The sequence below is a fragment of the Anopheles ziemanni genome, chromosome 2 (assembly GCF_943734765.1).
Source record: "Anopheles ziemanni chromosome 2, idAnoZiCoDA_A2_x.2, whole genome shotgun sequence".
In the NCBI taxonomy this organism is placed as follows: domain Eukaryota; kingdom Metazoa; phylum Arthropoda; class Insecta; order Diptera; family Culicidae; genus Anopheles; species Anopheles ziemanni.
Window position 1 is genome coordinate 54,113,395 of NC_080705.1, and position 22,819 is coordinate 54,136,213.

Genomic DNA, 22,819 nt, shown 5'->3' on the forward strand with positions numbered 1-22,819 from the left:
TCTATTGAAGGCAATGCATCACAGGCACGGCAACACACAACTCATACTAAGAAAACTGATGGCGCTTCGATGATAAGCACCTTCATACGATCTCCCATTAGCACCTCTGGAGGGCAGAGAAACGCAACTCCTTTTCGTAAGCGGCTCCGTCCTCTCTGATTTTCTTCATTACCCAACCCATTCTTTTTGCACGCAGAAAAAGAAAGTACGTGTCAGAATAACTATAAATCTTTTGCTCACTGCCCCACTTACCTGGCCCTTATTATCATCAAAGAACAGATATCGCTACAGCAATACCAGGCAACGTCCTCGATTTTTTCCGATCGTAATGACATGAAGAAAAAAAGAGATGAAGCTTGTTCTGTTTGTTACAAGTTCTAGCTCATGATTGTAATTCATTATATATGTTACAGTAATCATAACAAACGTAACACAGTTATGTGCAAACGTTAACCATCTCCGCTTATCAACGAGCCGAATGCACGCAACCATAAACTGTCATCAATCGAGGACCGGTACTCGTGACACAGAAACATCACTTGTCAATGATGCTGCAGGTTTACTCGCTCGTCACCATAATTGGTGGGACGAAGGCAGCATCTCTGATAACTGCTTAGATTGGATTGTTTGCTGGTGGTTAAATGATGATGTACTTTGCTGATCGTACGATGCAATCAGTGAAGAACGAAAATTGGCATGAACTGATCGTCACGATTACCCTTGCCTTAAGCGTCGTGTTTAGAACGTTCCATACCTCTTCATTGTAACGTCAATGAAATCAATAAATATGTAGGGATATTGCCCTGATAAACATATAAAGAAACCCGCTGTTTGTTTCCTAGATTTTCGTGATGTAAATTTGTTTGAGTTATTCAAGAGTAAGTTATCAAAGTAATAATTTTCCCCCATTTTTTTTATTTGTTATCAACACACAGCCGCTCACAAGGTAACATGTGCGGACGAAACGATGCGCGTGGCTCTTGCTCTGCCATCACACAACGTGTCAGTCTATCTGGAGGGTATGAAAGGATACCCAGACCCAAAGTGCAAGCCGACCATCGAGGAAAACCAGGCCCTGTTCGAGCTGTCGCTGACAAACATCTACGACTGCGGAGTAACTCGAGTGATTAACCAAATTACGGTAAGAACCACTTCGTTCGCTTCGGTACTTTAAGCTCGCCACAACAAGAAGCAGGAGCTAATTTCGATTTCAAACTTTTCAAACAGGGCTATAAAGTGTTTTACCATCGGATCATTGTCGAAGGTGATCCGGAGGTGGGCAAGGAAGTCGTTAGCGTGAAGTGCATTGCCAGCGGACCGAACTACAATGATACGCACGGAATTGTGAAGCGAGATGTCCTGCCGGCAGGCTTTCAGGAACCCGAGTAAGTATCGACAAACAGCGTTCACATGACGCACTTCAACTGTTAAAATAGTGTACCTAAGCTAACAATTGCTACACGATGTGTTCTAGGGACCTAGAAATAACGAGCTCCATTGAGCGAAACGCGCCAGTTCCGTCGCTCAGCATCCAGATCCGCCAGGGAGACAAGCTGGTCACGGGTGATCTCACCGTCAGTCCCGGCGCCAACCTCCAGATGGAAATAGCGCTGGACAACAGCTCGGCACCGATATACGGGCTGGGTGTCAACTATATGCAAGTGTCCGACGACAGCCGGCAGGAGGAGACGATCATTTTCAATGGGTAATTGATATTTTCCCAAACCAACCAGCGCCGAATGCGTCGTAATTTTGACATTCGTTTGCGTGTCTTTACCGTCTACCTTCTTGCAGCTGCTCCGTGGATCCGTATCTGTTCGAGAACTTCAACACCGTCGACGGAGACCTGCTGGCGGCCAAGTTCCGGGCATTCAAGTTCCCAGACTCGATCTACGTTCAGTTCAGTGGAACGGTCAACGTTTGCGTCGATCGGTGCAAGGGTGTCATCTGCAGTAACGGCCAGACTGCGTTCGGTAGGCGTCGGCGTGAGATCAGTGCCACCCCTGCCGACCCAAACAAGGTCTACGAGGTGACGATGACCACCTTTATCAAGGTCAACTATGACGAGAATGCCGATCAAAGTAAGATTCTTTTTTATTTTTAAGACTGTACAGCCTATAACTACTTAACTTTTCTTTATCTTGGATTTATAATAATAATTTATACAGAATAATAAACTATAGCAAACTTAATAAGACATATATGTTGTGATCAAGAATGTATATTAAAAAAAGTATATACGTAGTAAGTTTACATTAATTAAATAGATAAACTTTCATTACCGATAAAAGAAAATTATACAAGATATTTGAACAAAGTAAAAGGACATTGTCATCTAGCTGCATATAAGTAACTGTATCGGTAATGATCACGTCAAGATTTTCCGAAAACATGCTACACTAGAGCTTTTAGCCGTTCTTTCTGAGTGGCTAGCCTCGACTCATTTGTTTAACATCTCGTATGTTGTTTTTAACTATTTGGTCAGTTGAACGGTTGCTTTTTTAAACACTCAGTTTATCACAGTCAGTGTAAATTATAATGCTGTCAAGTTTGTTCTGAACATAAAAAATGCTATCTATGATGCATTCAAATGAAAAATGGTAGATTTTTTTGGTTTTACATGAAGAATCTTTAAAAGTTGTCCATTTTTGTTCATGCAAATGTAACCTATCAAAACAAGATATCATCATCCAAAATAAAAAAAAATCAATACGAAAATACGATTCACGAAATAAAAAAACATCGTAGCGAATGTAATTAAATCTGCAAATGGGTGTAGTACACACCGTGCCGTTATTGTAAAATACTTAAATACAATACTAGACTACTTCTTCTTCTTGTCGTAAACGACCTTGTTGGTCATGCCTGCCCGTTAAGGGCTTACGAGACTTTTACCCTATGTGTACTTGGATAGTCAGTCCTCTCGTACAGGGGAGGGTCCGGTCTCGGTTATGATTCGAACACACGCCGTCGAGGTGGTGAGCCTCTGCGCCCATGGGCCGATTTTCCGCTACCGCTCGGCTGTCGCGGATCCCCCACTACTACTATAGTTGTTGTATACAACTACTATAGTTGTTGAAAATTGGAATTTAAGTACAAACGTCAAATTTAGTTCAGTAAATTTATGTAAGCTTTCTCCTATCATTTATGTTTTAAAAAAAAACTAAACTTGTCCATCTACCTATTCCGTTTCCTCAGATACCGTATCAGAGATTGATCAGAAAATTCGCCAGCTAAAGCTGACCAACCAAAAACTGGCCCGAAACAGCCGCGCCGGCAACGTCTTCGAAAGCATCCACGAGCCGTCATCCACCATGCGTGCCTCGGACGACGACGTACAGTCGGACGAAACGACCGTCATGCCGGGGAACGAAAACGCGAAGGTAGAGGAAACGATCATGTTCCGCGAGGTGATTACGAGGCAGGACGTGCCCAGCGAGGAGCTGAGCTCCGGCAACAATGCATCCCCACGATGGACGAGCAGTTTGCCCGTTCTGAGGGGGCTGCTGTTTGCGGGGATCTGGCCACTATTCGCCCTGCTCCAGCGCTCCACCATTCGCCATTGAAAGCCCCACGATTTCGAAGCGAATAAGATCTCGCACCAAGCGGACCACGATTCAAGCTGGCGCGGCCAGGCCAAGAGTTACGTCTCGACCGAGGAGCGATGAAAGGCGAATGGGACGAAAAGCGCCATACTTTCGCTCCGTACTTCCATTCGGGTTTCCTTCGCCCAACCACCGACGACGTAGGGTTTCCCGCCGGTTTTGACCAGCGATCGAGCGTTTAGAGATCGGGAGCAGAGCAGTACAATTTGTAAATAGGCTATTTGGCACGAACGAGCAAAAACCATGGATGGAATTCGATAGCAAACGCTCCTGTATCGCGAAACTTTTAAGGCGTCAAGACTAGTGGGGAGGAATGGTGCATTATGTTTTTAAATCGGATCTTATTTTATTTTAAATCGAAACCGCGCTTTCGCTTAAATGACCATGAATACGAACAAACTAGTGACTAATTTCAACTACCCGGTAATACTAAAACGATACTAACGTAAGATAAATTGCAGCTTTTTCTGCCGTTTCCAATAAACACGTATTTCTGTAGCCTCTTACGAAACCCGAATCGCAAAAAAAAAATGTACTGTAAAAAGGGCAATTTTTAAGAACATATTGTAGAACAAAGAAAAATTTTGCATGTAATGCGACGGCGCGATTAACATAAAATTTAAAATTCAGTGACGAAATAAAAATTTTTCCAAATTAAGCTAGGTACACACATACACAAACGCATACACTAGAATCCCTAGGGCAGTAAGCTAAGATTATGCTAGTCTAATTACTGTTTAACTGAGCGGAAAGAACTGATACTAGAACGAAACTAATTGACGACGTGGAATGCAAAGAAAGCAAAACTAAAATAGACAAGGGCTAAGCCGGAGCGATTATCCGAAATGTCCATTAAACTATTCGTCGATGGTCACTAACGACAAGTAATATAAAGCTTAGATTTATGAATTCTTTGGAAGATAACGTGCGCACAACTCTTATCCGACCTTAGTTGGTACCGTCGAGAGAGGTGAATTATACACTCAGAAAATTAGCCTTAACTTAGTGACGCGAAAAAATTAAAATCGGTATTAGAATAGATAGATAATATTATCTGATCGATTAACGCCAGCAATAATATTGTGAAACAAACATTGTGAAAACGAGCGAAAACTAGAAAATAAATCTAACAAAACCAACTAAGCTAATAGGGGGTGTTTGATATGAAAAGAAAAGAACCGTCTTGGGAATCTTAAATTTCGAAACAATAAATTTACTTAAGTTAATAAAGTTAACTTTGAGTGTCAATGAACGAACTTTCGGTATCAACAGAGAAGTAGCTCATACTTCAGCATCTAATTTAAATGTTTCCATAATATCGTACAGTGTTACATGTTCGTACATTTATTCATATCGAAACATTTATTAGACTAAATTAAACACAGTCATGTGGATGTACCTGGCTATTCGTTTCTCGCCAAACATTTATTAGACTAAATTAAACACAGTAATGTGGATGTACCTGGCCATTCGTTTCTCGCCAGAGCACGAAATACATGTATGCAGCCTAAAAGTCTTCGAAATCAAAATTTTATTTTATTTATTTTGAATTCCAATGCTCAATGAGAATTTCTAAACAAACTAAACTAAATGATAAACATTAAGATAAACATAGGTAGAGAATTTGCCATTGAAGTAATAGATAAGAACTATGAGAAGAAAAAAATTGAAAAAGTATTCAATCGCGACCAATAGGTTAATTTTTACATTTAAGATGGATCAACACTTGTGACATGTGAAGGCTTTAACATGTAGATGTACACGTATCATATACTTATGCATGAACCGGGGCCATAGGAATGGGTTTTAAGGGTGGGTGGTTTTGCAACGAACCTTCATCTAGGAACCGCCTATAGCTGGCTCAATGTCCTTATAGGTGCCACCTGCGTTCCACTGCTACTATCTCACTAGAATTAAAATAACGAACAATCGTTCAATCTGCTTCCTCCTGTGCTCAATGATTTAATCAAAGAATTCGATATCTAATACATTTTACGCGTGTGTATACCTTGAACGCGTTCCAGGATACTTCTTTGCATGTCGTCCTAACTTTACCAGAATAGTGACCTTTAGAAAAATGCATATTCATAAATCAAATATCCTATTAATGCAGATTAATGTTGTTTTTGTATAGAAAATAACTGCTGCTCATATTAACCTATCGTTATGTTTCGATCTTCACAAACATAAATGATGGCATCCCAGCTTTTAAGTGCAGGGACGAGTTGTTTTATGATGCTGCTTACATCTTTGATTACCGCTTTTCCTCACCTAATGTCGTAGGAATTTCTTCGATTGTTCATTGTTGTTCTTGTAAACCTCACATTTCATTAAAATAGTGATTGAAATTTGGCGTACCAAATTGAAAATGGTAAAATGGGATGATGGGGCGTGGCAGGGAGGTTGGTTGAATGTGCATTGTGATGCAGGGTTGCGTTCGAATGCACCGTGAGGTTGTTTATAAAAGGTAAATTCTTTCAGTTTCCGCATTCCCTTCAATTTGTACCAAGGACATCCAAAGCAATGTTGGTCAAGCGATTCGTTGTTGCCGTCGTTTCACTGGATTGCAGCTGGGTTACTCCCGCCTAGTACCGATCGTACGAAGAAGCCCGCCCATTTCCATTGCTACCCGCCCCGTACCGACGACCACCGCTACGACTTCGGCTGCGGCTGCGGCTACGACTGCGCCGACGGCGATCACGGTCCCGATCACGATCACGATCACGATCCCTTTCACGATCACGATCACGCTGTTCCCGATCTCGTTCGCGCTCCCGCTCACGATCGCGCTCACGATCACGGCTCACCGAACGACCGTTTCTCTGATCGCGATCCCGGCCATTGCGACGGCTCGCTACCGGACTGCGGCTCGGTGGTGGCGAACGGGAAGCTTTCCGGGTCACGGGTAACATCCGGCGTCGGCTATCGCTGCGACTGCGTCGTGGACTGCGGGTGCGTCGAGCATCACGCGACCCACTGCGTCGACCCACGGACCCTCCTCTCGTCCTAGTATCGCGGCGTGCTGGAGAACGGCGATCAATCGACGAGCGACGAAGTGGCGATCGTGATCGGGAGCGACCGGCCCGACCACGACTGGCGATTGGTGAGCGCGATTTCGACCTGGATCGTGAACGCGATGCTCTTCGTTCTCGCGGATAACGCGAGATCATATGGCGATTTCCTGAAAGCGCACACACATGATCGATAATCAGTCGTTCCCAACTCTCCACATCGTCCTCTCCATCGCTCTTACCTCTGTTCTTCACCTTCATGTTTGCCAACTCGACCAACTTCGGATTGATCACCTGTTTGGCCTCCTTGAGCACATCGATCAGATCACGCGCTTTGGCGGCATTGTTCGGAGTGAAGAATGTGTACGCCGTCCCGGTGTTGTTACATCGACCAGTGCGCCCAATCCGATGGATGTAGTCCTCCGACGTGGTTGGGAAGTCAAAGTTGATGACAAACTTTACGTCGTCCACATCTAATCAAACGCAACACAACAGAGAAAAGGGAGAGAGAGGAAAACGAGAAATAGAAATAAACATAATGTCCACTCTGGTTGGACTGCGCTCCCGTAGACCATACCAGCGAACGAATACGAAACAATACAGTTCTAAATTCTGGTTCAATGATTTAAAGCATTTGACATTCACACTTGAGAGCTTTGAACGAACAATGTTCATAGTCAGATAAATTATAACTGTCAGCTTGTAGGAATGTTGGATGTAAAACAGAAAACTCAAATATCTCGAAGAAACAGACGAATAGACAGCACCAAAGTAGGAAATAAAATGTTGTGGCTGGAAACAGTGTGTCGAGATTTTAACATGATGCTTTTTTGATCTTTTTTTGTTTTGTATGCAGATAACTTTGATTTACTTATTCGTATGTTTCCGTGAAATTTAAACGATATTTTGTCCCATTTCCCTTTTTCTCTTGCGTTCGTTCTCTCACTCTTAGATGTCGCTCTTCTTCCGCACATCGTGCATTTTCAAGGGGTTGAGGGGTCGGCCGCAGCTGCCGGGCGGCAACAGCAGTGGACAGCCACTCGTTATGCCATTGTCGCCACCGCTACCACCGCCGCCGCCTCCGCCACTGCCTCCGAAGCCACCATCACCACTGTTCCCAAGGTCCAGAACAGCTGGAGCTGGTATGGAAACGTAGTGAGTGCAACGGACGCGTGCAGCCAATGCGGCATATGGACCGCTGACGGACGGTGCACAGCAATCGGAGATGACGACGAGAAGCACTGTCGACGTCGTTGCAGGAACCTTGCCGCTGGCAAGACTGTCGCCGCTACCGCCACCGCTTATCTCCGACTGAATCCAAGCCCCGCGTCGAATTAATGCGTCATTTTCCCAATCCCACAATGAAGTACATGGTTCATCGTGCGGTCATGGAGACGCGGTCGGTGTGGACGATTAACAATTTTCCTCTGTAGTTGAACGTGATGCGGACCATCAGGGCAATGGCACACCTTCTGCTGCGAGTTTGACGTACAGGATGCGATGACCATCGACGACGACGGCCGTAAGAGACGGGCTGTGGCAGTAGCAGCAGCAGCGACAGTCCCTAAGCAACAGCGTGTCAGAGTCTGGAACGACCGACCGAACTCCGACCAGCCTCCGCCATTCTTCAGGTGGTAGTGGCCGATCGGATAGGGGGCGGCTCGTCCCGACGACGGTCCCCCTGAACCGGATGCCGCCGCCGCTGCGTGCGCTCCATCGGTTTCCGTCGGCCGGTCTGCTCCTCTTCTGTACCGCCGACGTTTCGTCCGCATTCGGCGTCCCCGGCGATAAGGCGGCAGCGCACTCGTCGTCCCCATCGGGCGATAGCGAGCCGCGGCGGTGCGCACGAATGCGAAGTTCGTCCTCCACCGCCGAAGGACAAAACCGCACAAACCGTAAACGGACCCCTTCCCGGGGCTGAGTTTGCTGTTTGCTCGCTTTGCTTGGCAATATCCATTCCCACTACCAAAAACCGGTGCCAGTTCTGCTCCCGTGCGCAACGGAACACGCCGGGTACGGAACGGCCAGGGTTTCACTTCAAGGCAGACAGGTGAGTGTGTGCCTCTGGAAGGATAGAATGGGAGGCCAGGTTTTACTACGTTAGCTTTCGATTAAACACCTTTGCACGCTTCGTTTCGATTTGTTTGTTGTTTTCTTTGCTGTTGGTTTGCGAAAAATGTCAAATGTGTACTGAGAAAGAATAAAACGGTAGTTAGTTAAACCATACTAGCTGAGCAAAGTTTTTATCTTGCCGTTTGGGGTAACGGAAAGTTTATGTTGTACAGTTTCAATGAATGCTATTTTAGCGAACACAAACTTTAGTAGATGTAATCAGATTGGACAATAGCTAATGCTGCCTACAATTGAACATTGTTCAAAGAGCATAAAATGCATTAATTCAGCATAGCTGTTCATGTTAAATTTACAATAATAAGAACATTAAAATATTTTTAAAAAATTTAAATATGAATTGCTAAATGGTGAGATGCACATTAAACTGATTGAACGATAATAAGGCGACCGTACCATTACTCTTGGCTAGTGGATGGAGTACATAAAGTAAATAACCAACTAAACACGGTAATTTACTTTACGTACTTTTAGCATTCTGGTCAACACATAATTTATTTTGATAGAATTTTTCCGATGATGATTCCAGTTTTGTAGAAATAGCTACTGTATCAACTATCATATGTTGGAATATATTATTGTATATTGTTATGAATCTAACTTTGTTTAAGTGCCCTCATGGCCCCATGAACACTATCACCGGCATTGATATGCTACTAGATGAAAACTAGCAGGTGGTAAAATTCATTTCATAGAAGATAAAATTTTTAATCTTTGAAAATTATTGTTTAAATTAATTTAGATTTTCAACTTAAAATTATCAGAAAATATCACGTATTACTGGCATTACTGTTTTAGCGTTACGGGTGAAATTTAGAGGAATTTTGTAGAATGGTTGAAAATAAATTGAATTAGGAACCGAAATACATTTGTGAATATGAATTTAGTTATGGATGAACATTTTTAACCATTATTTTTATACTATTGAAATTTTGTCCAAAATTGGTTTGATGACTCAATAAACGCATCGTTAACATTTATTAAATTTTTAATTAAAATATTTACCGATACAAAAGCATACTTCACATCTCAAATAAATATTGGATGTCAATAACTAGTCGAATTGAAATAGAATTAGATTCAATATGAATCATTCTTCTTTCCTAGAGAAACGAAATATGCTCTCCAAATAGAAACAATGATCCAAGAATGTATGATTTGAAGCATAATATTTCTTTTGCTGTTTACTCACCCAATCCGCGCGCTGCGACATCGGTTGCGATTAAAATTGGAGTCCTTCCGGAACGAAATGCTGAAACAGAGGAACGCGTAGCCATTCATTTGAAGATCAGCGAACATTCTTATCGTCGATACAGCCATACTTACAGTTCAATGTAGTATCGCGTTCATTCTGCGATTTGTCACCATGGATACAGCGAGCAGGCCATCCATCACGCTTCACCTTTCGCGTGATATCATCCACACGTTTCTTCGTTTCAATAAAAATGATAGTTTTACACTCCTTCTCCGCCATTATTTCGCGCAGCAAGATGCTCAACTTGGACTCTTTTTCATACTCCTGGCACACATCTATGATCTGCAGTATGTTGTGGTTGGCGGCAAGCTTCAGCGACCCGACATTAATCTGGGCATAGTCTTTCAGATAGTCCTTCACCAGGCGGGCAACCACGTCTGGCCAGGTGGCTGACCACATCAAAGTTTGACGATCAGGTCGAATCTGCTCAATGATTGTGCGTATTTGCGGCTCGAAGCCCATATCGAGCATCCGATCGGCCTCGTCCAGTACCAGATACGAGCAGCGGCGTAGGTTAGTTTGATTGGCCGATAGGAAATCGATCAGTCGGCCGGGCGTGGCAATTACAATCTCCACGCCATACTCTAGGTCTTCCTGCTGCTTGCGCTTTTTGCCACCGCCGAAAAGACAGGTATTCTTATATTTCAACGCGCGCCCGAAATCGTCCGCCACTTGTTTTATCTGCTGGGCGAGCTCGCGCGTAGGAGCAAGAATGAGTGCTATCGGACCATCGCCTCGACGTAAACGCGGCTGTTGATCGATATGAATAAGGGCCGGTATCAAATAGGACAGGGTTTTTCCAGAACCCGTCTTAGCTATGCCGACCATATCGCGACCAGTCAAAGCTATCGGCCATCCTTGGGCTTGAATCGGTGTTGGAGAGGTGAACCCGGCGTACCGCAGTTCGTCGATTATTTCCGCTGGGAAGCCAGACTCTTCGAATGTGAAAATTGGATCGGGAATTTCGCGACCCTTGGTCGTGATTTCCTTCGATCGGCGCCATTCGGAAACTTCGCGTTCAGTTCGACGATAGGTCGCCTTCGACCGATACGGTTCCCGGACGATTGATTCAAGCTTTACTTGAGACCATTGCACAGGGCGAAGTGATTGCAGTTTGCCAATCTCATAGCGACTAGCTGGTGGACCGCCCCGGCCTCTGGGGCTTCTACTTCGACTACGTCGTCTGCCACAAAAGACAAAGATGAAGAAAGATTCCAGAAAAGGCCAAAATATGTAAGTAAATAAAGCTTTTCGATGACCTTTCCCAAAGTTAACTTTGACCGACGTTGTAACTGAATCGTGCAATTCGGTCATACATCAACAGTGCAACAAACACAGAGGGGTATGGATTGCTTTAAAATCAATCAAGATTATTACCTTCCGTTTCGAGTCATCGTCGCTGTCTTGCCAGAGTAAGTAAATCAACTAGCTGTTTAGTACAGCAAGTGTTAACGGCTTTAACTTCAACTGTAACGTTTGAGAACAAGATTAAAACACCAGATTCTTGGCTAGTTAGCCGAATTTATTTCCTGACGAAGTAGCAGAGACACAACTTTTTCTAGATTTTCTTAAACGGAGCCATGGTATGTATAACACTGCACAAGGTAGTAGCACTGAAGAAGCCAATTAATCAAAAGCTAATTTTGACAGTACGATATCAGTCAACAAACATCGGTAGGTATTGGAGTACAATTTCTACACACCGAATCACCACATTAAGAGGATTAGGCCATATGCTTTGGTTTTCCTTTATACAAATAATTACAAAAATAATTCCTGAAAATGAAGTTTTGCTCGAAATATGAAAAATAACACTAACGCAATTTTATAAACAAAAACTAGCCTGAAGTATGAATAGACTTTGGACCACCCGAACTTTTTTTCATACATTACATATTTCTTTTACAGAACTTAAACATATGTTTGCAAAACCTCTTTCTTCTGATTCTGTTTTTATTTAACTGATTTAAATGTTTTTGATGCATTCATAACCAAATTATTTAACTAACTTTATCAAGAGAAAGGGGAATAAGACTTGGAAAAATCAAACATCTCCCCTGTGACTCATCTTTTTACAGCGGCTCAATGTCTTCTATCTCGATCTGTCAGAGCTGTCAGCTTTCTCCCGGTGTTTAATACAATTTTCATCGCGAAATACCTAGAGGAACGTGCTTGTTTCAAGTTATTTGAATTAAAATTATCTCAAAACACCTCTTTCCCAATGGCTAGCAAAGTTGAAAGTAAAGGCAAGGGCACATTTCAGCCAGTAAGTATACTCTTTAACTGTTTACCAGACACAGCCAATATGAACCCCGCATGTTGTTACCATTTTAGGACTCAGATGTTCATATCACGTACGAAGACCAAATGAAGATCAATAAGTTCGCAAACTACAATGCGAAGGTGGAGGATCTCAAGGAGGAACTGAAGATTAAACAGAACGAAATGAAAAACCTTGAGGAAGCCTGTGACGAAATTGAACTGCTTGATGACGATGTGCAAATTCCATTCCTGTGCGGAGAGGTGTTCATGTCGCACGATCAAACGAAAACTCTGGAGCTACTAGCAGAGGCAAAGGAGAAAAAGAAAAAAGAGATCGATAGCATTCAGCAGACTACCCGTGACATCCAGCAAAAGATGAACGACCTGAAGGGTTACTTGTACGGTCGATTCGGCAGTAACATTCATTTGGAGAATGACGAATAAAATGGCAGAACCGTGGTAAAGTGACACCCGAAGCGCAGTGCTTTATTTGTTCGCTGAAACAATGTTTCGAAAGAGAAATACGATATCCTCCGTGCACCGCGACAAACCCAGCTGTTCCAAGACACTCTCCGACACCGGTGATCTATGGTGCTCCCAGCGCATCAATTCCTGCATTTTGAGGGCATACTTCGTGCGTGGTTTGTTCCGTCTGACGTTCGGTGGTCTAACGCGATACCGACTCTCTTCTTGCGCCTCTGGTTCAATGGTTTCCGTTGGACTACCATCCGTATCCTTGTCATGCCCAATAATCTCCGGTGGGTTTCCTATTCCTGCACACGGGCACTCGAGTAAACTGTGCGTTAAACAATCATCCACATGGTTTGGGTCAGTAAACGTAAACAGGTCTTTCAGTTCATCATCTGAAAATTTTAAATTATTCAGATTTTGCTTCTGATCGACAACTGTCCCACTGAGCGAAGTCTTCGATATCTGCCGATGGAAGATTCGTTCCTCGATCGAGAACGCTGTCAGCAATCGGTATATAAATACGGGTTTCCGTTGACCATCACGCCACACGCGGGACATTGCCTGTAGGTCGTTGGCTGGATTCCAATCGTTATCGTACAGTACCAATCGGGAGGCACCGATTAGATTCAAACCAGCCCCACCGGCTTTAGCACTGAGCAGAAAGATGAAGATGTCCGAGGAGGGATTGTTGAACACGTTGACGATCTTGCTCCGGTCGGGCCCTGCTGTAGAACCATCTAAGCGGCAGTACTTGTAATTGTAATGTTCACACAAGCCCGCTATCATATCGAGCGTTTTGCTAAAATAAGACACGATGACGATCTTTTCCTGTATTGACAGCAACGACTCCAATAAAGCCTCCACAATACCGAGCTTTGCCGAATCGTTTGGTCCCATCCTTTGCCACGAAGGTAATTGGTTCGCTAACAGACTAACCAACGATTCCGGATCCCCCTTTCCCTGCACCGACATGAGGGAAGGATGGTTGCAGATCTTTTTCAGAACGGTAATCAACTGCAGTGGCGAGATAGCGTTTGCTCCCTTTTCATTTTCATAAAATGAGAGCGCACTTCGGGTCAACTTGGTCTGCAGTTCTGAGGGATAGCAGAAGAGCACAGCTTCGTGCTTCTCCGGGAGGTACTTGTTGATTACCTCCTGCGTACGACGCAGCACAAAGCGGCCCGTTATGGTGTTCAGTTCATTCAATCGCTCTATGCCCAGCTCGATCGATTGCGGTAGCACTCCGGGACGTTGTGATACTACGATCGGGGTTTCGTAGCGTGCTTTAAAGTCCTGGTACGTACCGAGAACGCCCGGATTGACAAAATTGATCAGAGAAAAGAATTCCTGCAGATCGTTCTGAATGGGTGTACCCGTTAGAAGGACCCTCCGTTTGCATTCGATTCGACTGAGAACTCCAAAGGCTTTCACGTTACTATTTTTCAATCGATGGCCTTCGTCGCAAAAAATTAGATCAAATTTAACCGTGGATAGTTCGGCGATCTGTTTCGACAGCATCTCGTACGATATTATCAGTATCGGAATGTGGGACGATTGTGCGTATAGCTTTAGCTTATTATTCGGACCCACTATGAATGTAAATATACGTTCATTCTGCAACCATTTGCTTATCTCTCGATCCCAATTCTCCACCAAACTGCTAGGTGTCACGATAAGAACACGTTTTGCCAGCGGTTTCCCGTAAGGTCCGGATTTCATTAGGGTGTACATCAGTGCAATGCACTGCAACGTTTTTCCGAGTCCCATTTCGTCCGCTAAAATCGCACCCCAGCCAGGTGGATCCACCATCCGAATCCCAGTAATACATTCATAGAGGAAAGCGACGCCTTCCCGCTGATGCGGACGCAAATGTTTGGTGAGACACGATGGGACTTGAACCTCTACTGGCTCTTCGTTGCTAGCTTTGTTGTGAAATTGATGTTCGAATGATGGTTTCTTCATGACTAAAGGTTCCACGATCGGATCATCTTCTTTCATCGGCGTCCTTACAACGGATTTAAAATTTCTGTTTGCACCTAAACTTGTTTCTCTTGGAACTGCTTCTGATTTTTGCACAGAAACGGGTGATCTATTTTGAAGTGGATCCTTTATAAGATCACGGTTAAACGAGGTACTTGATGTTTCAGTTTCTTCCTCAGCACTTCGAGAATCGTATGCCAATTGCTCCGGTGGTTTAAAAAGTTGTTTCGGGACATCTTTGCGAGACTTTTTGCACGGTGATGACGGTACCTCTGACGATGTTGAACTTAATCTTCCTTGTACTTTTTCCAACACTTCCACCTCTTTGGACCCAACCACCATCTGAATGCCTTCGGTCACTTCGGCGAACTTAAGACCGCTTGCATTCGATATGAACCGGCCATTTTCATCTTTTAAAACCGCACTGCGCCCCGTTACTTCTAAAGTTCCGTCGCCTTCCCATGTTTTATGTTTTCTCGTGCTTATTTTACCCCAAACGACTTTGTAGATCATTAGCCGATCCGCATCGGCAATCGATGCCGGCTCCGGTGTTAGTCGGTTGACTACCTCAGCACTTTTCCCTACACTTGTAGAAGTAGGTAGAATCGGAATATTGCTTGTATTACTGCGCTCCAGTGGCCGCTTCATTGACGGTGCCGAACTACGTCGCATTTTTTTAAATTTTGCATTAATTGCACTGCTATCTGAAATGAAGAAAACTTCCTGTAAAAAAATCCATCCACTTTGTTTACCGTAGTGACACAATTAGCGCCACAATTTGACAGTTTCCATAAAAGACCATGATACTTTAAGGGTTATATGGTTTTTGAATTTAGGTTGTTTTGTCAATTAGGGTAAAATTTGTACGGTTTGTACGAAGGATCATAGGTACAGCAGCAACCCCGATTCTTTTGGGATATCCGATGCCTATGTGTTTAATATTATACAATTGCAAATTTAGAGCCTGCTTTGTTCATCAATAAAATATACATTATTTTACAATGCTTTAATAGGCCCAATATCGTATACATACACGTTGCATTCGGACATTATAGTTTATCGTGTTGAGCTGATTATTCTGCAAAAAAAGTATTTCCCAAATGATTTCCACAATTTAAAACAGAGCTATTTACTAAATAGCAGCTTTTGATACGAGAATTTGTGTAATGGCCACCTGTACAACACTTCTTTCGTAAAAACTGTACCAACATGCGTTTTTTGCGTGTATCTCTCACTAGCGTATGTATTTTATTCCAAATTATCCGCCTATGGGTAATCATCTCTGCAGCTGCTGATTAAGTGAATGTTTCGTTTCACGCAGTTTTTTTCCCCGGAGCACTCTCCCAAACACTTGATTGTTGTTATTCCCGAAGCACAAATGTATCTTCTTTTCATGCAGAACACGTTTGTCTACTCTGTACGTCACTTGCCTCACGGTGCTGTTTCCGAACGACCGAACAACACTCAATACGTCTTCAAAAAACGACCAATTACGCTACCAACGATGCGATATACGGCGCAACAGGCAATTTAAAAAATGGTATTAGCGCGTTCTCCCGTTAGTAATACTTCCAGTGTCCTTCGCCGGATTCTTGAGTTTTAGCTTTGTGCTTTCGCTCGACCAACAGGGTCAACGCTTCAGAGCGTACGGAGAGAGAGTCAATTTTTTCCACCAGTTGCTGGTAGGGTGACAACGGCTGCGTACCCATCACGACATGTCCCAGCTTCGAATCAATCTTGGCATCGAGCCGCGCATTACGGATTAAGTTGACGATCCAGCATTCCGCCTCGTCCGGCTTCATGTTCAACTTGTCCGCCAGCATGCCAATCGTGATGCACTGATGAATACGACAGAATGTTTCGAAGATCATCAGACGGGCGTTCTCGACGAACTCGTCCAGACAACCGATGATGAAGAAGTCGTTAACGATCACCGTCTGGCACTCGTGCAGCTTCTTACGAGCACCCTCGAAATCGAAATTCACGTACAGATGTTCCACAAACTCGGTGATCGGATCCCGGTAGGTGTAAGATTCCTGCTGGATTACCTTAATTAAATCCTTCAGTGCGTTACGGCGCCCTCGATTGATGATGACCGCCGTCGCGAGATAGCGTAGAATGTGTGGGCACATCGTCTGGATGGCGTTCAAATACTGCAGCTTGTATAAGAACATGTCGATAATCAGATCACGCCCCTTGGCGTGGTTGAAGAACACCAGCACGCTCCAGTGGATCAACCAAGTACGCTGCTGCAGCACCTGAATCGGTGAGAAGTTATAGTTCTCGATAAAGTCACGCAGGCGCGTCAAATCCTCCAGGGCCGTTGGCCAGTTTAGCGTCAGAATTTCAACCGCCAGTTTGCCCCACAGTACGCTCAGGTAATTCTTATCATTCGGCTCCATCACCAGCATACAAATGTACAAGTAGGACAATGAATCGTTGTAATTGCCACACTCGTACAGATACTTGGCCAACTTTTGAGCACTTTGAATGATGTCGTACTAGAAAACAATTGAAAGAATGAAAGTGATGACAACGTTACTAATAAAGCAGCAAATCTACAATACTTACATCCAGCGTTTGCTGCAACGCGTGTATGATGGATTTCGAATCTTTCAACGTATCCGGATTCTTCAACTCTTCCATACACTTCATCAGCGGTGCCACCTCAGCCTGGAGTTCCTTGAGTGTAACAAGTACATTCGCTCGTCGCTGGTTCAACTCCTCCGGAAGCGTCTTTTCCAGGGTCAAACGCTCACGAATGTCCATCGTGTAATCGACCATGTTCGTTTTGCTGACGGTCTCGAGGATAAACTTCAGCAAGGAAGATTGGTCGTACACCTACCGGAGGAAAAAAAAACACAAAAAGTGAGGTTATATTCTTTCGGTAGAGTTGTTCACAGGAAATTGGTTTCCAAAACATATTGCACAAACGGTCCGCTGAAAGGATTACGCTACTATTACACAGTTTTTCGTTCTAATAGGCATTCCATGAAGTACTTGGAATATTTAACACGGCATTTGCGATAAATCCACCATCTACATCGCCGATTTTGTGCTACGTTGTATGAGCGCTGTCTTACATTTTTCTGGAGCAAAAATTCCAGCAAAGGGAACGTCAAATGGCGATCCAGATACTGGCAATTCTTCGCCGTGAGGTCAAACTTGGCCATTGTTACTAGATTGGCGTCTCCCGTGCACAATATCGAAAGAAATTTCACAGAAAATACCGTCTCTAGTACGACATGTGAACAATCAGTTCTGAACGTCCGACTACCGAAAGGAAAAGATGACGATTCGCAACGCCGAATAGTGTTGGGATAATTTGGATTCTGAAGATTCGACAACCCGATCCCTTGACGGATTTGAAAAAGACTTGATTCATGTAATTTCATTTGGGGGTCCACACTGCAGCGCGACGTCCCGTTTCAAAAATAGCCCAGTTTCGGCAGAACAATCGCGCAAGCCAAGCGCGACAGAGGTAGGGGAGTATGTGGAAATATGTATCACATTGGGGCGCAAACTCGGCTAAAATTTTTTATTGAATTTTGAGGTAGTAATGCATGATATTTGTTTAGCTACGTGTTTTATGCGCCCTGAGTGAGTTGGCGCTTCCACATTTGAAATTCACTGAGAAAACAAACTTAAACAAACAACGACGATATTTTGGCCCGCCGTAGGAAGTATATATTTCCACATCATCTCCTACTTGTTGAAGAGCAGTTTGTTTACGTTTCGGCACCCGAAAACACTTTGGTAAAAATATCAATTAAAACGGAGTTTGATAACTGAATTACGTTTTGTCCAGCTGTCGGTTTGTTTACGTTTCGAATTGACAATTGACAAGAGCTAGCGCGACGTCGCGTTTTTCGCTGTTTCTACACTAGCGCGATTTGTGCGACATTTTTTTTCAGTTCCAGTTCGGCAGTGATTCAGAGCGGAGGTTAGCAGTGCACAAGTTTCCTGAAAGGGTTAGCGGAAAAGTAAGGTTACGGCACGACCGCGTGGCCACGCCGAGCTGGAGCTCAGGTCAGAAAAATCCTAGCTGCCGCACATCTCGTGCTGTTTGAGTCAATCAAGCGGACCACGAGTTCTTGTGTCCTGACAACGGAAGGAATTATCCCTCCCGTGGACGGCGGGTGGACATATGGCTTTTATAGCCGGTCCTAAAGGACGAGCCCCTTCATAGGAGTTCGGACAGAGTCGGTACGCCTCTGATTACGAGTAAGGGAACAAACGTTCAACTTAGCGTAGGAGGATATACCCCGACTCGCATAGCGAAAGAAGAAGAAGACATTTTTTTTTTTGTATGGAGTTCGGCTGCCTGTCAGGCAACGTCGCGTTGCGTGACGGGACGTCGCGCTGTAGTGTGGACCCCGAGTAAAACCGAAACAGTCTTTGTGGAAATTCGAAAATAATCAACCGCATCTTTTTTTCCTAAGATAATTAGCATAAAAAACTAACAGTTATCATACTTTGTGTAATTACCATACAATAACATAAACAACTCAAATACGTGCATTCTCTTTGTTTTATTTTTTTGATGATTTGATGAAAAATTCCGGGCTCATTTCACGCATATTCATCGATTTTTTGTCGTTGACATTGTTGTCAAATATCAATTTCCAAAACGACAACAAACAAAACATACTCCACGTACTCTTGCAAACGAAGCACTTCATTGACGATCGGGATCCAAACTAATGTAGTCAGAAAAATGTTAATATCATGCCCCTGCTTGTAGTTCTTTGTTCAATCGCATGTCGCTAAATCTATCGTTTTCCATTTCTGACACAGGTTAACAGGTGTGTTCACGTATTCATTTGTCCCAGTATTTCCGTACATTCCGTTCCGGCAAGTTTAGTGACGTGTACTTAGCGGCAATAGTGAGCCACGCCGTGCTTGGGCGATTTTTTTCTGGCTAATCAACATATTTTTGGTGTTGTGCTTCTAGTGTAATTTATCCATTCGATTAGCGGCTTCGTGGCAGTTGCAACATCTACTATAGCCAACTCGATTTGTGCAAGTGAGGACAAACATGAGCAATCGTCGGAAGAGAAATGACCGCATGGACCACGAAACGCTCATTCCAGCGTCGGAAGATGAAGAAAAGCACGAGAAAAGCGACCTCCGGGGAGACTGGGGTAACATTGCGATCCTGTTCTTTCTCTATCTTCTCCAAGGCATACCGATCGGGCTGGCGTCGGCCATACCGATGTTGTTACAAAATCGGGGTGCTAGCTACAAACAACAGGTAGGTCATACCCCCGGGCATCAGTATGACACCATCGATCGTGCCCTTGGTGGGAAGCTTATCAGAGTAGGCTTATCATGGTTGATGATGGATGAGATCTCCACACTATAGTTTGTTATGCAAGAATCACCAGTTATCGCGTGGCCATTAATGCTCTCTCTTTGGTTGTTAACATTTGCAGGCCGAGTTCAGTTTTGCTCACTGGCCGTTCAGCTTGAAACTCCTGTGGGCACCGATCGTCGACTCGTTGTTCTGGAAGCGCTTTGGGAGACGAAAATCATGGCTCATTCCAACGCAGTACTTGATCGGCATTTTTATGTTGATTCTTTCGCTGCACGTCAACCGCTGGCTCGGCGCGGAAACCCCTGCCGGCAGCACAAATGATCATTCCACCGAAATCGAGAGCACACTGAACATTCCCCTGCTGACGGGCATATTTTTCATGCTAAACTTCCTCGCCGCCACGCAGGATATCGCTGTGGATGGGTGGGCCCTAACGATGCTGAAACGATGCAATGTTGGTCACGCTTCAACCTGCAACAGTGTGGGACAGACGGCCGGCTACTTTCTCGGCTATGTCGCCTTTATGGCGCTAGAATCGGCCGAGTTTTGCAACAGTTATCTTCGTACGGAACCAGCCGACGAAGGGCTGGTGAACCTCTCCGGGTACCTTTGGTTCTGGGGTCTGGTTTTCCTGATTACAACCACACTAGTGGCGCTGTTGAAACGCGAAATATCGCCCAGTCTTGACCGGGGCCACGAAGAACATCTGGAGCTAGACATCAAGCAAACCTACCGACTGCTGGTGGACATTATGAAGATGAAACCGATCCTCACGCTCGTGGCCATACTTCTAACGGCGAAGGCAGGATTTGCCGCTTGCGATGCGGTGACGTCACTGAAACTTATCGACGCCGGTGTACCGAAGGATAAACTAGCCCTACTGGTGGTACCGCTGGTACCATTGCAAATCATCCTTCCTTTGGCCATTAGCAAATATACCGCCGGAACACGACCGATGGAGGTGTACCTGAAGGCGATTCCGTACCGGATAGGCTTAACGCTGGTAGCAGCGGGAATCGTTTGGATAACACCGGCGATTGTGCGCGACCACCATGTGCCGTACTATTACTACGTGCTGCTGCTGACGAACTATGGTCTGTACCAGATCGCCCTGTACAGCATGTTTGTAGCAGTGATGGCGTTTTTCGCACGCGTTAGCGATCCTGCCGTCGGTGGAACCTACATGACACTGCTCAACACGCTCAGCAACCTCGGTGGTAACTGGCCGACCACGGTCGTACTATGGCTTGTGGATTACCTTACGTGGAAGAACTGTTCGAACACACCGGGCAACGATTGTTCGGACAGTATGCTGAAAGAGGTAAGAAAAGCACTAACCGGGTTTGACCTATCAAAACGACCACTTTTGTAACAACATATTATCCCATTTTCTTCTTTTCCCTTTCTAGGCTTGCACGGCCGGTGGTGGCAAGTGCTCGATAACGGTCGATGGGTATTATATAGAGATATTCATTTGTCTGCTGTATGGGCTGGTCTGGTACCGATGGGGTAGCAGCAAAATCCGGCAGCTACAGGAACTTCCGCTCAAAACATGGCGCGTAGCGCGAAGTGTGCAACGGATGCATAGCAGCTAGCAATTAATGCAACTCATTTGACAATTCCATTTATTAGCGGTACTGTGAGTGCGGAAACGGAAATAATTGAAAAAACCATCGTGACAGCGAGCTAGAAAACAAAACGTACTGAAACAAGTGTTATTTCATTTTTATTATTTAAACCATCTATACAAATTGTACGCAGAGAGGGAAACAGAACGTGCATTTTTAGAAAGACCCACCTACGTTTAATGAAAATAAGAAATCAGCACAAAGCTAGTGGCGTGGAAACAGTTAAAGTTAAAGTTATACTTTATCTTTTGTTTTTGTATTTTTGATTTTTGTTAGTATTTTTCTCTACCGAAGGAATAGATATCGATTGCAATAGGTAGCCTTAGAAGAGTTAGAAAACAAATTTGGTTTGTTTGCAGCATTGTGATGATTTATGTAAATCCCCTACAAAATAGGTTTTCGGAGCAGGAGGAAAAACAACTGGTGCAAACTTGAATGAGTGTAATAAAATACAAAATGTTAAAACATTTGAAAAGCAAATAATGTGTGCTCCTTTTTTGTAGAGGTGGTTTACAAATGGGTCGACGGGATTTTAAGAGAATACCATTTAACCTCATATTCCTGGCTCTAGGAACCGCTCACCGATCTCCGTGAAGTATTTTTTGAACAGTCACAACATGTAAATTCAATGGACCTATTATTTCATCTTGCAATAAAACCAAATTCAAAATTGTTAAAATGTGAAACGATTAGATTCGGATTAGCAGAGCAATCACGTTACACGTCCTGTTCGTTTGAGGGTTGAAGCAAAAGAGAAAGACTTTTATTCTCAGGTTGATGTCCCTGCTGACATTTGGTGTTCGTTCGTTTACATTTTCGGTTTGACTTCTTACGCGTTGCCTAATATTCAACACTCCTCCTCAACGCGTAGTTATTACTCAATTAGCTCCTCCTAAATCTATACAGCCAAACCTATCATTTCTACGAGTTTCTGCATTTTCAATCTCGCCAAAGGTTTTGTAAGGAGGTCAGCTATCATTTCTTCCGAAGGACAGTATGCACATTTCATATCACCTTTCTTGATTAGATCTTTCGTAAAGTGATATCTCGTAGCAATGTGCTTGGTCCTATTGCTCAACTTTTCTCCATCTAATAGTTTAAGACAGCTCTGATTATCTTCGTAGACTATAACTTCTTGTTCGTCGTTAAGTTCCTTTAGA

The 22,819-nt window shown here is 44.0% G+C and overlaps 6 protein-coding genes across 6 annotated transcripts in view; 3 read left to right on the forward strand and 3 right to left on the reverse strand.

Moving 5' to 3' along the window:
* The window catches only part of LOC131293871 (uncharacterized), a 57,125-nt gene extending 53,559 nt beyond the window's left edge, over positions 1-3,566 (forward strand). The window contains exons 3-7 of the mRNA XM_058321920.1: positions 936-1,141; positions 1,228-1,385; positions 1,475-1,705; positions 1,795-2,081; positions 3,199-3,566. Of these exons, the coding sequence (XP_058177903.1) occupies positions 936-1,141; positions 1,228-1,385; positions 1,475-1,705; positions 1,795-2,081; positions 3,199-3,566 (1,250 nt within the window). The remainder of the gene's footprint in view (positions 1-935; positions 1,142-1,227; positions 1,386-1,474; positions 1,706-1,794; positions 2,082-3,198) is intronic.
* A 1,662-nt stretch (positions 3,567-5,228) lies between these two features.
* Positions 5,229-11,517, reverse strand: LOC131284227 (uncharacterized). The gene is made up of 5 exons (XM_058313084.1): positions 11,379-11,517; positions 10,073-11,184; positions 9,939-9,998; positions 6,859-7,089; positions 5,229-6,786 (listed from the first exon to the last, which is right to left on the reverse strand). Exons 1-5 carry the CDS (start codon positions 11,393-11,395, stop codon positions 6,191-6,193), a joined length of 2,016 nt encoding a protein of 671 aa, XP_058169067.1. The 5' UTR covers positions 11,396-11,517; the 3' UTR covers positions 5,229-6,190.
* Positions 11,518-12,222: 705 nt separating this feature from the next.
* LOC131282821 (probable prefoldin subunit 4) lies at positions 12,223-12,757 on the forward strand. The gene is made up of 2 exons (XM_058312363.1): positions 12,223-12,267; positions 12,336-12,757. The coding sequence occupies exons 1-2, from the start codon at positions 12,223-12,225 to the stop codon at positions 12,705-12,707; spliced, it is 417 nt and encodes a 138-aa protein (XP_058168346.1). The 3' UTR covers positions 12,708-12,757.
* On the reverse strand, positions 12,730-15,386 carry LOC131282820 (DNA repair and recombination protein RAD54B-like). The gene has a single exon (XM_058312362.1). It carries the CDS (start codon positions 15,384-15,386, stop codon positions 12,750-12,752), a length of 2,637 nt encoding a protein of 878 aa, XP_058168345.1. The 3' UTR covers positions 12,730-12,749.
* A 548-nt stretch (positions 15,387-15,934) lies between these two features.
* Positions 15,935-17,996, reverse strand: LOC131293697 (eukaryotic translation initiation factor 3 subunit E). Its single transcript, XM_058321775.1, has 3 exons — positions 17,798-17,996; positions 17,286-17,555; positions 15,935-17,215 (listed from the first exon to the last, which is right to left on the reverse strand). Exons 1-3 carry the CDS (start codon positions 17,885-17,887, stop codon positions 16,274-16,276), a joined length of 1,302 nt encoding a protein of 433 aa, XP_058177758.1. The 5' UTR covers positions 17,888-17,996; the 3' UTR covers positions 15,935-16,273.
* Positions 17,997-19,739: 1,743 nt separating this feature from the next.
* Positions 19,740-22,130, forward strand: LOC131284653 (acetyl-coenzyme A transporter 1). Its single transcript, XM_058313520.1, has 3 exons — positions 19,740-19,968; positions 20,150-21,352; positions 21,441-22,130. Exons 1-3 carry the CDS (start codon positions 19,753-19,755, stop codon positions 21,624-21,626), a joined length of 1,605 nt encoding a protein of 534 aa, XP_058169503.1. The 5' UTR covers positions 19,740-19,752; the 3' UTR covers positions 21,627-22,130.
* The last annotated feature ends 689 nt before the right edge of the window (positions 22,131-22,819 follow it).